Source organism: Paramormyrops kingsleyae, chromosome 12, assembly GCF_048594095.1.
Source record: "Paramormyrops kingsleyae isolate MSU_618 chromosome 12, PKINGS_0.4, whole genome shotgun sequence".
NCBI classification, from domain to species: Eukaryota; Metazoa; Chordata; class Actinopteri; order Osteoglossiformes; family Mormyridae; genus Paramormyrops; species Paramormyrops kingsleyae.
This window is the reverse complement of record NC_132808.1, coordinates 22,653,461-22,671,080: the sequence shown is the minus strand read 5'-3', so window position 1 is coordinate 22,671,080 and position 17,620 is coordinate 22,653,461. Positions and strand designations below refer to the sequence as shown.

Sequence of the window (17,620 nt, the reverse complement as noted above, 5' to 3'; positions counted from 1 at the left end):
AGGACACTCCTTTCAGAGAGTGTAAGCCATTTAGTGATAATGCACTGATGGTGCAACCTTAGCTTCTTACCAGTGGTTTTTATAGCAGGGATATAGACATGGAAAGTCATGGTTCAATATCAGCTTTTATATAAGCAGCCAGAGAACATTTAAAATCTTTTAAGCACTGAGATACCTGTATGTGCAAAAGCCCTTTCCCAACTATAATCAGAAGAAAGAGAACTCTGCTGAAAAGTACTAAATATGATAGGTCCAAAAACATGACGACCATAACAGACTTCTAAATAACTTCATGCTTGGACCACCAGTAGTTGTGCAGCACATTCATTGCAGAGGCAGGGACAGATATTTTCTGTTAATCTGAATACACCACAACGTTTTTTATAAAAGAAAAAAGAAAAAAAAAAGAACATGATGAACAAACACAAAGTCTGGCACAGATGTCCGGCACCAACGTCAATTGGCACAGCAATGAATGTGTGACATAAGCAAGTTTAGTAAGATCACTCTGGAATGAAGAGTTCCGGGCTATAGAAAAGCTAATGTTGCAATAAGAAATAAGCCCTCCTGCAGAAGCTTATTACAGATACAAATATCCAGACAATAAAGCCGATATAATTACTTAACTCAATAAAACCCAGAGTTACTAGCTACTTCATACATACAGTCATTCCCACATTTACGCCTTTAATGTACACAATGCATGTAACTACCAGAAGTTGGACTGCCAGTATAATTTGGTTCTCTACATTAATGAATGCCTATTATTTCCTGTAAGTGCTATTAGACCCGTTGAAAGCGGAAATGATTCGTTTCAGCTCTCCAAGCCACACTGGAGGAAGTGCTCTAAGTAAACCAGTCCGTTCAGTGCTGGAACCCAAGGGAAGTGTGGAGGAATCTGGAGACTGGGGCTTTCCCATGGGCTGAAGATTGGAGGAGCTTCACTTGGAGGGAGGTGAAAACGTGCACATGCACGGCTCTGGCGTTGCTCACATATTCTGCAAACGCAGTCCGGATGGACTCAGTGGGACTGAAGCACAGCACTCTACCATTATTCATCTCCCTTGTGAGTCCGTTTACTTCCTTACGGTCACTCTCCGTTAAACAAATGGAGCCAGACTCACATCGTCCACAGGCCGTACAAGGTAAAGAATCAGGCGGGAGCTCCTCGGGAACACAAGAACAAGGAAGGTGTTGGAGTGAAATTTTACACCGAAAATTGTCTACAATTGTCCACAATCTGATAATGACCATATAGCTGCTATGTAGATAAAAAATTGAAACTGAACTGCATAGGAGATGTATAGGAATTCCTAAGCACATGCACTAACCCATCCTTCAATGACAATGCAATCCCAACCACTGAGGTCAGTAACCTGTGTGAGTTCAGCTGGAAACCTTATGGAGGCCCATCACAAACACATTGTCTCAGCACTAGGCCATGATGTGCTCCAGCACCTGGGAGGCAACCCAGGCAGGACAGTGGGGAAGGATGGAACTGATGCTCCTGGTCCGAAGCATTTCCAACCAAACGGAAAGGCTAGCCGTCTCACCGAACTTTGAGATGCAGCTACTTGCGTGACATGCAGCTACTTGCGTGACATGCATACACTTTCGGGGGGCAGCACCAAGCTGCAACTAAGATCAGCTCACCTGTGCACCAGATCAACGCATATCCGTAAGCAAACTGAGCGAATCTGCTGACCGACTCGCAGCAACCTCAAGGGAACGACAGGGCAAAGGTCACAGATGGATTTCTGGCATTCTCGAAACTCAAATGGAGCCGATATTTTGCTCGCGTTCAGGTCATCTTCTGGCAGTACAGTGAAAATGGGAAAATCCCCAGGAACAGCAGAAACCCTAAAAGCAATGCTTTTAAAGCAATTTGAAGCTGTCCAAAAAAAGACCACCAGCTGGGAGCCAAAGAACCGCAGAGAAAAGGCCTGTGATTGAAGGAGACCTGAAAGCCCTTTCATTCAGCCGCTGAGGACGGGGGCTGCCAGGCTCACACCTGGGCTCACGTCACGCGCCGCGGCCCGCGCCAAGCTCCGCGCCTGTTCTCGCCACGGGCTCTCTGGCTGGGCAGAGAAACCCTCCGCTTCACACGTGGCCCTCTAGCCACATGATTGGTAGGGTGTAGGGGAGGAAGAGACACCATAACGCTTCAACATCTAGACTCGGCATCAGAGCTCTCTTTTCTTGCCCGTTTTTTCTCGACAGCAGGCCACAATAATACGGCGATGATGCATGGAAAATCCACCCTGGTTCCTCTTATTTATGAAGTGTTAAATATGGCCATACACCCAACAGCCCCGTGAACAGAGAAAAGAGGCTGCTCATATGGGTCCAACTCATTGTTTATGGGTCTGAATCAATGCTAACGTAACAGATGTCCCTGCTACAAAAGATGCAGGGAATGAAAGGGAAGCTGGAACTGGACTCCAGCATGTCCATCCTCTTTTTGTATGACGTTTATAATGGTTACCCTTATCTTTAAATGAAAGCCCAGTAAGTCTTTTGAACTTTTGCCAACTATGGAAACCCATTAGTCTTCATTGTGCAACTGCCTCTGGTCATCACTAATTGACTTCCTCCGGTTGGTCATCCGGTAGTCATCGCCAGGGATCACACGAGGTTACAGGTTTACTGCAATATCGTTTTTTTTTTTTCCATACCCAGCAATCAGATCATTTTTTTAAGCCCGGAACAAAAGTCTATGCACATTAGCACCAACTGCATTTACTGATTATAACTATACAGTAAAGTACTACAGAACCGTTCATTAGAGTAGAACCCTCGATGACCCCCTCAAGCGTGTTTATGGCCTATAGGATGTACTCCACGTGGCTCGGGTACTGCAACCAGCTGTTGATCGTTACGAGCAGGAAACACACAGGCCCGGGACCGAAGCGGATGCACAGAGCAGAGCCGCCGGCCTAACTAATCCTGCAGATGACGAAGGAGGAGCAAGCGGCTTCTCTGGAGGTCCGAGCCCAAAAATCACGGCTAAGTCTGGCTTCGATTTCAGACCTTTTGAGGTGCGCGAGCTGTATACGTGCCCGGGTAGGGTTTGGTCTTCAATGACACACGATAGCGCGGCATGGGAGGGTGTAGACAAACCCATAACCTCAGGTATTTCACACTGCCCTCCAATAAACACCTTCCACCAAGTCAGTAGTATTCAGGTTCCTAACATATCATCATGGGCCACCAAAGACAACTGAAGACATTTATAAGGGCTCTGTCACCACTGTTTATGGGCAATATGCAATTAAACTCATGTTGTAAAGCCAATATAATTTTAGTAACCTTATGTAATTTGCTCCATTTTCTTTCTATAGTTTATTCGAAGCAAACTTTTTTAACCACTTGATAGCCATTAAAGCATTTTAGGTTAGGAACCAACACCAAGGTACAACACCCAGACTGGAAATGGGCACACATGAGGTCAAGGTCTATTTTCATCTTGATGACTACAGACGGTCCCGGTCCCGGGTTATGACGGTCCGCGTTACATTTCAATTTTACGATGGGTAAATGTTTTTCACTATCAGTACATTATTCAATAAATTACAGGAGATATTCAACACTTTTTTTCTATATAAATTAGGCTTCATGTTAATGATTTTGCCCAACTGTAGGCTAATGTACGTGTTTTAAGCATGTTTAAGGTAGGCTAGGCTATGATGTTTGTTAGGTTAGGTGTACTGTATTAAAATGCATATTCGGCTTACGATGGGGTTACGTTCCGGCAAACCTATCATAACCTGGGGAGAGGCTGTAGGGTTATGTTACTTGGCATATGACAAATTCGGGGAACAGAAGAACTAAACAAGAGAAGCATCCTGCGCACATATATACTACATGATAAAAGGGAACCATTTTGCCTTTAATAAACTATGAAAAGGTCTCATGCATACAGGGTATCTGAATCAACTTTGGAAACAGACGGTCTAGACACGTCCCATTCTGACATTTAAAACACCAGCTTCCAGAGCTACAGGAACGCACAGTCAGTAATTCCTGGAGCGATATCTGCAGACAGATTTATTTATTGGAATTACAACATAAGAGGCATAGTCAAATAAATATGTAGAGGAGAAGCGTTCCCATTGAGATGTCGGGGCTTCGAGGTGAAATAACCAGTCTGAGTCGAGACAGGCAGCTCATTCGCAGCAGACGGTTCCCAGCGCTTGGTCTGTGAAATGCCTAAGACGATCCGTCGTGATAAGTCTGCTGTACCATGTGATATTCCCATCTCAATCGTTGACTCGAAATACCAGGCTCAGCGGAGATTAATCCAGCACGAAATCATGTATGTGGGAGTGCATAAGCCACACGCTTCGGGAGAGCGCGAACTGCTCCACGGCAAGAAAATGCTCACGTCTTAACGCTTGGGCAGAGTATGGATACTGCTTGCAAATTTCTGATGCCATTTCTGCCAGGACTCCCAGATTACAGCCAGAGCAGACAAGACGGGGGGGGGGAGGTTGGGACTTGTGTTACACTGCTTCTCACTGGCCTGATAGATTTCCCACCCCCATCTAACTCAGTACCAGCATCTGCATCTATTCCCTAACAAATGCACCACACCAAGATGGAAGAGGGAACATTTTGCTATAGCAAACATATGTACATCGCTGCTGCCCATAGGGCGAGGCAAGTCAATGACTTCTGGAACTTTCCGGACCTTTCTAGGTTGTGACATTCCTGGCAGGTCACGCTACGAATGACCTCCACGTGACCTCGGTTTGCACGATCTTCAGGTCGTGCGTTCGCCGTTCCACATCCGACATCCTGCAGCAGAGCTGGAATCTCGAACCAGCCGCTACCCCTCCCCAGACCCAAATGACAAACCGCGAAATTATTTATAAACGTCTAAAGCCTCCCCGCTCTGTAGACGTGGGGTCCGGCCCCTGTATGAGTCGACTCCAAATCAGCAACTCACCCAGCTATTCTTGGCATCCCTGCACATGCCTCAGGCGACTGTTGACACCACCCAGGCATTAAAGGCCTCTCCTTAACCTCTCATCAGCCCAAAGCGGGGCTTCTTCAACATTTATTTAACACCAATCAAACAATCACCTAACCTAATTGGTGAATCAATCAAATTTGATTCACCAATCAAATTAAGCGGCATTAACCCCATAACCTGGATAAACAGTATCTATTCATGCACTTCCTGTTATGTCTATCCATAGAGTCCATCCTCCTGGTTTTATTATTCCTATACATGCATCCGTTTAGAGGCAACCAGTGTCAACAAATATACAACCATGGGGAACCAAGCGTTTACCCCTTTCTGGAATTCACCCATTCTGTCAATGGGAGAGCAAATTTTAATAATAAATGGAGGTGAAAATTGAGAGACTAGCGTCTCGCATCCAACAGGATTCTCACCCGGCACAACACCAAAGGTATTTTTACAAAACAAAAGGGGGAGAAAACAAAGTAGACCTATAATTTGTGCGGCTGTCAGGCGCTAAAGCGTAAATTATAGTGTTCGGAGGATGACGGTTGCCTTCGAGGCGGCGCAAGTTAACCTGAATGCGTGAATAACAGCCCATGAGCAGAACACGAGCCTCTCGTTCATCCCCAACACTGACAATAAAACAGAACAAAGTGCTTCTCTCTACCTAGGAGGTTCATTTCATCTCTATATAGTCTCATGACAAATGATAGAGGTGCGCTTGGATGCCGGAATGTTAACTCAGACTGAAACTCAGCAGTTATTAAGCAGAGACAACAACTATTGATAAAATCTGAAATCACGCTTATTAAGTTACCCAACTCGGAAGGATGGACATCTTCAAGAAACAGAAGCAAAATGTGTTATGAAGTCCACCGATAGCTAGCTGTTCCTGAGGGGTAAATTTGTTTGTTTCTGTGCACTTTCTTGATTTGCTTCCGTAATCAAACACTGCAAGACAATACAAAGTGCAATACATTGTGCAAATGAATAAATGGATAAATTAGAAAATGCGAATTAAGAGGGGTACCATAGTCTGCTCTAAAGGCTTAAAATGTTCCCAAAAGGTTTTATGGCTGGGTGGGCAGCAAGCTTGGGCATGTCAGGTGATATTATTTTACAAATAAAAATCATAATGGTTCCCAATCGCATCCCAATGTTTTGCAAATCACTTAATTGCATTCCATATCCCATAACCACATGTGAAGCACAAAGTTTTACAATGGAGGGCCAAGGTTAAATGATCCTGCACCGACGCCCCCCATACCTGCCCATATCCAACAGAGATGCCCCCCCCCCCCCCAACCCCCCATGAGTGGGTGGACGGGACAGTTTTAGGTGCTTTAACAGCAGTATGTGTGTTGTCAGAAGGCCAGAGTTTCCCTGTATGCCTGCCAACCCCCCCCCCCCCCCCCCCCGAAGAGTTATCCAAAAGCCACCCGGGACGGCAATGTGAGGAATGCTGTGACCCCGGCCAAAGACCTATGTGTGGATGAGGGGGCAGGGAGGACCTGAAAACGGCTGGGGGGGCGGGGGGGGGGTCACCCAGTTAAGACAGGCCTGCTATGTTCCCCTGCGATCCGCAGCGGTAAATCAGGCCTGTCAGCTGGGCGGCGGTGGACGCTGAAAAGGCCCATTCATGCCCAGCGCAGGGCGGGAGCGGCGCAGCCTCTGGAGGAAACAGGCACAGATCCTCAGCCGTTACTGGTATTTAGGGAGACACCGTATGAAGAGCCGGGTGGCAATAGGAAACGAAACGAAAGCTCAGGAGAGGTGCGGTTGTGCCCAAGCATGACATATTCCAGGCACCACACAAACGGAACTTGCAGGGACTTGTTACACTTAACAAGAACTCTTCTGTTAATCTGCTAAACGAACCACATAAATTTAATATGCTGGTTCTTTCTCCCTCTCACTATGCAAAGAGCATGTACACTCATTTACAGCTTCTGTATGCTGTGATAAGTGTTTAAACTATCAGTTGGGTTATCTTGCAGTTCTGTTCTTATCCATCTATGCATCAATCTATATCTTTCAGTTGCTTTTCTGCTATTTGGTCAAGGGGTAGAAACATACCGCATCGCAAACACACACTGTGGGTAATTAAGAGAGACCAGTTTACTTAACTGCATGTCTTTGGACAGTGGGAGGAGACCCATGTGACATGCAAAGCAGATGCAAACTGTGGAGTGGTCTGTGTCGCTGTGGGTTAGGGCTATATGCCTGTGATGGGTTGGTCATCGGTTCAAATCCCATGGCCGGCAGAGTGATTTCACCCTCGGGCCCTTGAGCGGGGCCGTTAAGCCACAATTTCTCCAGGGACTGACCCCGCTTCCTCAACCGCATGTCACTTTGTATAAAAGCATCTCCCACACAAATAAATGTGAACTCCACACACACAGATCAGGGGTGAAAAATCCAATCCGCAACCCTGGAGGTGATGGAACCATCGTACGAGACAGACAGATATTTTTAATATTCTCCAATTTCACGCCCGAACCCTTCACACTGAGGTCTACCTGTGGGCAACCCTGTTTCACTAAAACATTACTCTCTAAAGCCAATCAAAACAGAAATAGTCTGCCCCCATATCTGACTTGTGTTGGTGAAGGAAACTGGAAGCAATCATCTAAACACTCAGAACGTGCAAAGGGACTGTAATCATAGCACTTAATCCCAATAAACCCTTGTAATAACACCCTTCAGTGTATTATGAAGATAATGTAGCATGTAACCAACAACAAGATGCAAATAGCACCAAATCCGTACCTTATGGCTTTCTGCGGTGTCTTTTTGTGTCCGACGGCGACTTCCTGATTTGCATAACGTTCAGCCACGTCCCACCGAAGCGTCACGCAAAATAACGGCTGCCTTTCAGTTGGAAGGGAACAGTCGGCCTATGCCGTTAGAATGCACTGTTGTTAATTACATTTTATTTATGTGCTTTTAGCTTTTCTCAGTTGGATTCCAGGTCTGCGTTCAATTTTCTACCACCCACTGTTTCTATGGAGAGAAAAAACTTCAGTGCCAAGCCAACATAAAATGGACGAGATGTACAAGGGAAGGAGTTGAAACACTCGTTTTAAAATTCAAATATAAATAGAAAATAAAAAAAAAACGTACCCAGGGATTACGGAGTAGTGCTAATGTAGGCCGCTATACACCTAAAGGACAATTTAGAAAAGCACAGCACAACAAGCAATGGTGTTAAAGTACATGATGTAAATGATACTGTTAGTTGGATGAGTGAAGAATGGCTGGCTAAAATGAGATGTGGCTTTCAAAGGGAAATATAAATATATATATATATATATATATATATATATATATATACCCAGGGCTCCTGCCTAGACCTTCAAATCCCAGACCTTTGCTCTGCCTAAATTACTAAGTCGATTTCATCTCCAACCCTGCGCTCTCCACTCGTTCTGCCTCAGGCCTTGTCAAAATTGGCATCCCTTCGAAGATCCTCTGAGATCACTCGCAGTCCCACAATTTCACTTACCTAGCGATGGCTCCAAGACAAGGTGGAAAACGAAAGGGGAAAGCTATATTTATATCACTGCCCACCGCCCAGGAGACGATCAAGCGGCTAGTCCAGCACTCAATCACGGACACGGCTGACGCCAAAAATCGCAGGGTTAGTTTTGCATCCTCAATTCCTACACCGAGTTTAACGGCTTTTCGCGTTTCCTGCCTCTGTGTCCCAAGCAGAAAAGTAACAAAAATAAAATTAGGGGGACCGTTTTATGTGCACTGCGGGTACAAGGGGCTAAGGATCATGAGACTCGGCCGAGGAAAACCCATTCCACCTTGTTAATGCCAGCATCCTTTTAAACAGCTCACGGCTTATTTATAAAACTAACAGGCCGGACTGCGAGGGTAATGGAAATCTGCAGTGGCTGGCTTTAATGGACTTTTGGAGCACATTGACTTCCAGGCTCAAACTGGTTGGGGGAAATTCACCCCTCAGTTCAGCGTCAAGCTGAGGGGCCGAACAGCCAGACCCCAAACCACTGACTGCTGAGCGAATCACGACCCAGGATTCCAACAGCCAATGAAACAGCAACCCTCCGACAAAGCACCGCCCACTCAGCCAGGTCCAGCAGGAGGTCAGGCCAGCCAAGGCACCACCAACATAAAACTGGCCTTCTAAACAGGGATAGTATTTTTAGTGAAGGTTGGCTTTTGTTTGACCGGCCTTTTCCATCTTAACAAAACCATGGTCGTTGCTCAAGCAATTAAAAATGGGCAGTGCGGGAGCTACCATCTCAGCAGGCGGGGGAGACGGGCATGACGAGTAGTAAGCTTCAGTGGTGTTACTCCTCAGCCTTCAGGCTTGTTGTAACATATCAAAACGCCGCCTCTTGGGCCATCTAAAATTAACCGTCTTCTTTATTTCTTTATTCACTCCAGAACATTTTTCTCCATCTAACATACACTCAGATCTCCATGTCACCTTGGTATGTTCCGTCTCTGACAAAACAGAAGCTGAAGAACAAAATATCAACAAATATCAACAAATATAAGCAAAATATCAATGGCAGCAAGGCGAGTGACGACTGTAGATACAGTAAATATTAGTGACTGAATGGGAGACTCGCCGTTCGTTTTATGGGGCACATCGTTTATCTAGATGTTCATCAGAAAGTTTGATATTTGAAGAGTGAAGCTGTATCGGAGGAGCTGTGGAAATGGCACCAGACTATAAATGTCACAATGCCGGCAGCCTTTACCCTACAAGCACGACATTCCTAACAACAATTTGGATATTAAGTTACTTCACCATCCCCCATACATGCCTCTGAATGATCACATCCTTCTGCTCGCATTTAAAGGGAGTCTTCATGGAAATAAAGGGGCAGATTTCGCTCTTCTAACGACAACCATGAACAAACATCACAGAGGCCTCCTAGAATATTAAACTCCTGTGACAGACAGACAAAATACATCCCTTTATCTTTCGAGATGCCCAACGGTCTCTGACAGGATGACAAGGAGTCGCTCGTAATCAGAAGACGCTAAGAGCAAAAGACAGCGTGTACACATGAAGTACAATATAGGACAGGTGACAAAGTTGACCGCTGCCCCAAATGATAACAACAATCAAATTCGGCAAGAGGTAGGGCCTGATTGCTCCAGATTCTCCCCCAGCAGCTTTTCAGCAATAAATGGCCTTGAAAGAAGTAAAAGGACAAACTACTTCAAGTACAAAAATAAAACTGTTGTATTTTCCATTTTGGTATCAGTTTGCTGCTGCAGCACAAAATTCCATTAAGTCCAACAGTAAGCACTCAAATCCTAGTCTTACCAAAACTTATGGCATCCTGGCTCAAATAAAGCCACACAGGTCAGGGTTTCCCATCTCCTGTCACCCCCACTATTATGGTCTGAAGCTGGTATTGACAGTAGCTGCTGAGAGCTTCAGGGAGACCCACGGAGGAAGCTGAAACCTTAACCCTTCGGCTGATCGGCAGGGCCGACAACACTCCGATCGATTTCTGCGACCGCGGAAGCGTCCCGCAAGCCCCAAAGCTGTACTCTCTCTTTGCACCCACCAGAGAGAGCACAGGAAGAAAAAAAAATATATATTGATTGCTACATTCTCAGAAACAAAGCAATTAGACGTCTTACAATGGGGTATTTGAATTACAGGCTCTCTGAGCTGCTAGAGGAGAAAAAAATAAACCGTTAACTGAAGTGCCCACATGTCTGGATTGGCACAGAGTTACAGAGCCTGGGGCTCTCCATGATTGGCAGGATTGGGATTCTGTGCCATTTTACATGCCTCCAACTGAAAAGAGCCTTAATCTGAAATATATCGGCATTCATGACCAAAGACAAGCTGCACTCTGATCACTCAAGGGTCCCAACAGCTTGCGATCGGGAGCTGGAAGACCAGCCATGGATCAGTACCAAACTCAAAGTGAACTCTCACACAAGCTGAAATTTACAAGAGGCTTTCACTGTGACTCTCACCCAGAGTGGAAGATAGAGGGTAAGAGAGTTCTCATGGATATATATAGATACAAAAAAAAAAAATCAACATACCTATGGTGATAAAAGGACAATCCTATTCGGATAATGGCCGAACAACATTAGGCAGAACCATCAAAATGGTCCTTGAAAAGATTTCCCACAATCCCACACAGAGGAATATAATGCACGTGTGTGATGCTCACTGATTCAAATCAATTCAAAGTGAGTGAAAGCCGCCCTAAACACCTCAATTCAACTAAAAAATATAAACGTTAAAACATCTTTCACTTCTGGCACGCAAACCTGCCAGTGCACATCAGCTCACAGTGCAGTGCCAGTGATCTTCAGCACCACCAAACACTCTCAGGAAAAAAAGGGCAAAAATTTGTACCTTTGCTTGTCACTGGGGGTGTACCCTCAAGGATCTGCCAATTATACCCTTGGCTGTAGGTACCTGTACCTTTTACAGACTCTGCAGTGGACTTATTGATGGTACATTAATGCTGTTTGTACGTTTGGGATGTGCCTCGGAGTCCATTTCTGTACCTTAAAAGGTACAATTACAAGGATTCAGCCCGCTGACAAGCAACGGTACAAATTTTTACCCTTTTTTCTGAGAGTGTATGCTCCGTGCCATTTCTGACTGTCACTCTTCATCATTAAAACGTTTAATCAGAAGGGTAGATACGGTACATATTTATGGCAAAACTGTGCTAATGAATTCACATCACATACATTTCCCTTCTAGCTATTATCTTTAAAATAACGGGGTGGAAAAAAAATACAAGTTCAATAGTTGCCCCTGAGAAGATATATAATTCAAAATAGAGCCAATTTGACACTCGATTCCCACCCTTATTGAATCAAATATTATATAATGTAATGCGTTTATGAGCTTTACAATCCCCCGCGACTGGGAACTGGAGAGGCAGCGTGGACACAGAAAAGGTTATAAGAAGCAGCTACTCCCACACAGGGAAGCATGAGTCACGCTTCTGCTGCCCAGCTTAACAACACGGGACCCAGGGGCCCCGACAGCCACGCCACTTCGGACGCGTCGGGGGGGGGGGGGGGGGGGGGGCGGCGTCAAGCGGAAGCCTTCCTCGGAGACACTGGCACATCGAATCACTTCCGGGGTGCTGATTTTCCCCAAATCGGCGTTTCCTCAGAATTTAGTGACAGCTCGCGCACTCGGACATCTGCGGCGTTAACCGGCTTGAGGAATGAGCCAGTGGTGGTGCAGCTCTCGTGCAAGACGGCCAATGCGAGAGAGCCGGCTTCGAGACGCTTGTCAGAATCACACTACGCTACGGCAGACTGGCTTTAATCACTCGGCGACACTGGATTCACACTGGCTCATCTTCTTCTTCTGAACTCATATCGATACTTGCTCCTGGATTAGTTAAGCAGAGGAATTTATCTAAAATCACATACCACATGGGACGGTATGAGGCTCTGTAGGCTAGGACGCTGTACCCATGACCAGTAGGTTGCCAGTGCAGATCTACGCGCTTCTTAAGGGTACAAGGAAGGAGCTCCAGCTGGTGCTTACATCTAGCACCTTCTGACCTTCAGAGAGTGGAATGCTTCAGTCTGCATGACGGGCAAAACGGCGGTTTACCTGTAAACAGCTTGGTGATGGCCTTGTTCTGGCGGCGGGCAGAGCAGATAAGCAACAGCCAAGGCGGCAGGAACTCGTGGTGGCTGGCCAGAAGCTCGGCGATGGTGCGGGGGGCCCCCGAGGCCCGCGATTCGCCCTCGCCCAGCTGGCAGCCCTCGTCGATGGAGTCCACCAGGATGAAGAGGGACTGCTGTGGGGGCTGGACGCCCAGGAGCGGCAGGAGGACGCATCTGTGGACAAGCAAGGAGAAAACTTGGAAACATTCCCATGATGCAGCAGGTACCAGCACAGGCACTGGCAAAGGTCTGGCAGTCAGGGAAAGGTAAAATCCAGGTTTCCAAGATTAAAGTGCCCTTCAGCCAAGGTACTCGTAAGGAATCTGAAAACAGCTTGTTTACCAAGCGCAGCAGTAAAAATCGCTGACTGGCACTCAGTGCTTAGCAAATCTGTAGCATTTGCTGCATATTCTCCTGGAGGATTACAGAAGGCCACACTCTGAAAGCGGCTGTGAGTTCCGGGGCCTAACTGAGAATGCGCATTACTATTCACCATAAGAGACCTTCAGCAGTGTGTTTGTGTGCCCGTTTGCACGAGCGAGCTAAAGAGAGAGAGAGAGAGGATTATCTCAGCTGATGAGGTTCCTTCCCTGCCATCTTTGGCTATGGTTGCACCTAGTCCCCAAACCCCCCTTGCACTCCTTAGTAAAACACTCATAAAAATAAACAAAAAAATTGCTCCAAAAATATAAATAAATAAATAAAAATTCAACAAAAGCTTCCTACACAGAAAACGTTTTAAATCGGCAGAGCTGCCCATTCCTCATATGTAACACGCTGTAAAATAGTTATGCTTTACGGCACATGCTTTTAGGGAGCTTGCAAACTGCTTCCGACTGTGTCCCGCTTACTGCGCTGCACCTACGCCAAGTGATCACACACAGAGCCAGACTAAGCACCATTTCTGCCCGGAAATCCATCCGCATCCAAATCGAAGGTGATAAGTCTGATTACTCTGACTGCCGCTGAAAGGGCTGGGGACCAATGGGACAAGCGGAGGAGCAGGACGTGCAGGTCCCTGAACAGCCAGTGACAGAAGGGAACCCCTTTCCTGGCCAGGCACAAAGCTGGGCTGCTTGGTCACCTCTCAGCTAAATGTAAATACATCAACATAGAGTTTTTATCTGCCAACAACATCTGAGAGACAAAACTGAATCTGTGATGTTTTCCAAATGTTAGCGAAAGGCTTGGGTTGCGATAACATTCGGAACATTCCTCTAGACCTCCTTGAAATACTATAATGACGTCGAGTAAATAAAGTCCTGGAAGAACACAAACACAGTTTTAGTTAAAACTGTATTCAGTTATTTAAATAAGATCAATAAATCATGGGCTGTTTACTTGCAGTTAATTAGCTTCGATTCCACTGTATTCAGAATATAATACTGCAGATGAATCTACCGGGGATCATTTTGGGCAAATATTACGACAAGCTACAGGATGTTGTAAATCAGCATATACCCCCAAAGATACAGCATAAATATGGATGAGTTACAGAAATGTGCAGTCGGCAGCTGAATCGATGAATAGCTACATGTAAAATCTCCCTTTGACGTACCACACAGTGCAAACGTGGGCAGGGACGGGTATTTGTCACACAGCGGCTGACTGGTCCCTCTGCTGAAAACCCAGCGCTGAGTAACATTTTACAGTCAGATTCGAAAATGACGCAGGTCCCAGTCACCCAGACTGTTGGCTTTAGGCCACGCCAGACTCATTTCCTGTACTGGGTTTATGGTGTGGGCACCATTCCGAAACGTTTGCCCCCACCATGGAAAAAGTAAGGGAATGGTGGTCGAGCCCCCCCCCACCCACCGACCCACAACCTGGTGGGAGGAGCACAGCTGGTCAAACACTGATGTGGCCAACTCCCCCGACAGCTACAGTGCTACGGTAACGGCCGCTACAGAAATAGCCAACAAATTTGTTCTTCTAATTGCCGCCAATAATTGTAGGAACCAAAGAGAGCAAAAGTAAAGCTTCCAAAAGCAATAGCCTGATAATGATCAACCACTTGATATAGGTGTGGACTGTACAGATTAGCTGCTGTAATCTTATTAATTACCGGAAAATGTCAAAAGCTAATACCCTAACAATGAGAAAAGAATTAAAAGATTAAACCACTTATGTTTTTCCTTTCATGATCCCTAAGGAGACAAAGGCAGAGGAGCACCATAAAAACCACACAAATAAAGAGTTTTTGTTTCTTTTTGCTTGTTAATAGCTACACAATATCCAACACGATTACACAGCTTGATTTGTTCCCAGAGTTCATTCCAGGTCCAACGATCCTGTTACAGCACTGTGCTGACGGGGGGGGGGGGATCCTTTCTGCTGACTCACAGCACTCAACGACGACAGAAAGAGCTCACAGACAACGCACCCTCGGACTGGAGAGGGGCTGCAACCATCTTGATCCATTACAAGGGGGAACAAAAAAAAAAGTTGTTGCCACAAACTCTAAATGCTAGAACGAAAGTCAACCGGCCTAAACGTGCACAGATATACAGGGGGGCGGGGGGCAATTAACCAATGATTAAGATTTCAGAATGCACCAATTAAGAATTTTCACAGATGAATGTGCACAAGCAACACATTTAATGGCAAACAAGCTGAACAGGATGGATGGGGCTCGGAAGGAAGCCTGCACTGTAAGGCAGAACAATAGGTGCTCTTCCATAAAGGCCGAAATGAACTTAAAACCGGGGTCATCTCAAGGAAATTCTGCAAGGCACCTTTGAAACACCAGTGAAGACCAACTGTAAACATGGGGCCTCAGAAGCTGAAACACATCCTTCGGACAACACCGCTGCAAGAACATTTAGCAGCCGGTTTTATATTGGACATTAAGTAGCATTGAGTGACTCAGATTGCACACAGACTCCAATCTAATGACACTATAGAGAGTACAGAGAAATGCACATCCTTGTAACTAGAGGCAAAGGTGACAGAGTTACTTAAGTAACGTCTTCTGTCCAAGTAAGACTGAACGTATAACTTTAAATAGGATTATAAGAGACAAGACGAGAGTCAACCCTACACGGCAAAGATATTACTCTAACGTGCAATTGGGTAAATGTTACGACATCAAGATCGCAATGGTTCCCTATAGAAATCTGGTTTTCTATATTCAATTTACCGACCATATCCGAGGTATCGGAATACTTCGCATGGCTCGTAGGAATAGAGGCTGCCAGGGGAAGTGAAAGGGGACACGGAAGGTACAAATCCTGACAGATGAAGATGATCATCTAATGAGGGCCTTCTGCCTCCAACCACCTGGGAACACTGGTGTCTTTTTCCAGATTTCATGATACTGGTTCAACTATGCAACAGCATGTAAAACATTCTCAAAGAATCTCTGAATGAAAGCCCAGAAGAATCTTTCCGGAAATTTCCCCAGTGCCTCCTTGCCATAAGACAACTTGGAATGGTTTACGAAATTAAATGCAAATTTGCCTTTTTCATACACTGAACAATGATCTTGGGGAGTACATAAAGCTTCTAAATTAATTTAAGTCCAGCTGAAAGAGCTTCTCTGTTAGCTTTTTCCACCCAGGGCAATCACCCCACCCCCCTCCCCAATACCATAAGGCTCGCTGAACTTCTATTCAAGAGAAAGACTCGGTGTCAACGTCGGACCTCAGGGCTCAAAGTGCCAAACAATAAGATGTTTGCATTTGGTTAAATCTTAAATTTCACTCCCTCGAGAGCCCCCCTTCCTTCTCGACTTGAAAACTGACCTTGGAAGCTCTAAGAGAGACGCTCATGTGCTCCTCACATGTGGCCTGACTGTATTTCCCCATGATGAGAGACCCAGGGTTTGAAGGGGGGGGGGGGGGGGGGGGGTCTGCAGTGCTCTCATACTACAGCTGGATCTTCCCTTCCGCTTACTTAACTCCTGGACCTGGACCAAGCCGTCGGCTGGGAAAAGGTCCGGCTGCCGCTCTGCCAATACCCGTATCGTTTATATCATTATGCCAAAACAGATTTACTCTAAGCCCCGCAAATCTGGCGTATTTTAAGGCACGTTTTGGAATCCTTCGGATGCAAGAACTTTACGAGATTAGAGACCTGCGAAGGTACGTGCACTTCCAGAGACCCCAATAGGTTCATTTCTGCCCACTGCAACAAAACAAAACAAAGACCAGCCAAATTATCTTTGTTCGAAAGAGTCACCGCCAGCCAACCGACCATCTGATAAGGATCATCAATTTGCTCCGTTTGAAATGAAGTCTCAAACAAGTCTTGGTTTGTAACAGTGTGAACGAACATCCTTCATACCTTGTAACGTTAGTCTGACTCCTGCATGTTACCCTCGACAGTAATCATACTCTTAGTTAAATATTTACTGTTGTAAAAAGCACAAGGATACACGGATTCCTGACACGCACTCAAGTGATCTAACCAGATCAAAAAACGCACGGCATTAGAACCAGTATCCTTTAATTAAATATAAAAGCGCATCTCAAACTAACTTCCTGCCCATGCCCACATAGATAGAAAGTTGCGACTTCGCGAGCACATGCGTCCCCCGTGAACGAGAAGGGGGGGGGCTTTCTGGGTCAGATGCGGCTGCCTGCTTGTTTCACAAGCTAAGGCCAAACCTTCAAGGCTAATCATTCCACCAGATAGGCCTGCAGTCAAAACATTCTTAAGAGGAGCCGATTGATGGGGGCAGCTCTTCACGGGCGACAACAAGCAAGGCCAACGCCGCCCAAGCGATAACATCACCTCCATCGCAGCTCCATCCAGTCGTGGGAATTTGGCCCAATGCAGCACATGCACCGCCATCAAGGGGGAAACAAGGCTTGTTTTGGGACGTGAAGAAAAGTCAGTAAAGCACGTGCAGGTTTAGCACACAAACGTTACCTGCAGGCAAACTGGGTGACCGCAAAGTCAACTTGGATTGTGACTCATGCAACTGCAAAGGTTACCTCAGGATGCAGTCGCGACATTCCATACAAGAACCAATTTTCATTAGCTGGCTAGAAT

General features: G+C 45.9%; 1 protein-coding gene across 3 annotated transcripts in view; it reads right to left on the bottom strand.

Annotated features, from left to right (window-relative positions):
- ankrd50 (ankyrin repeat domain 50) overlaps window positions 1-17,620 on the bottom strand; it is a 28,649-nt gene that overhangs the window by 7,360 nt on the left and 3,669 nt on the right. For 2 of the 3 annotated variants that reach the window (XM_023795895.2, XM_023795894.2), the window contains exon 3: window positions 12,570-12,799. In XM_023795895.2, the coding sequence (XP_023651663.1) occupies window positions 12,570-12,799 (230 nt within the window). Of the gene's footprint in view, window positions 1-7,738; window positions 8,204-12,569; window positions 12,800-17,620 lie in introns of those variants that run through there. The other variant, XM_023795896.2, reaches the window with a different exon arrangement.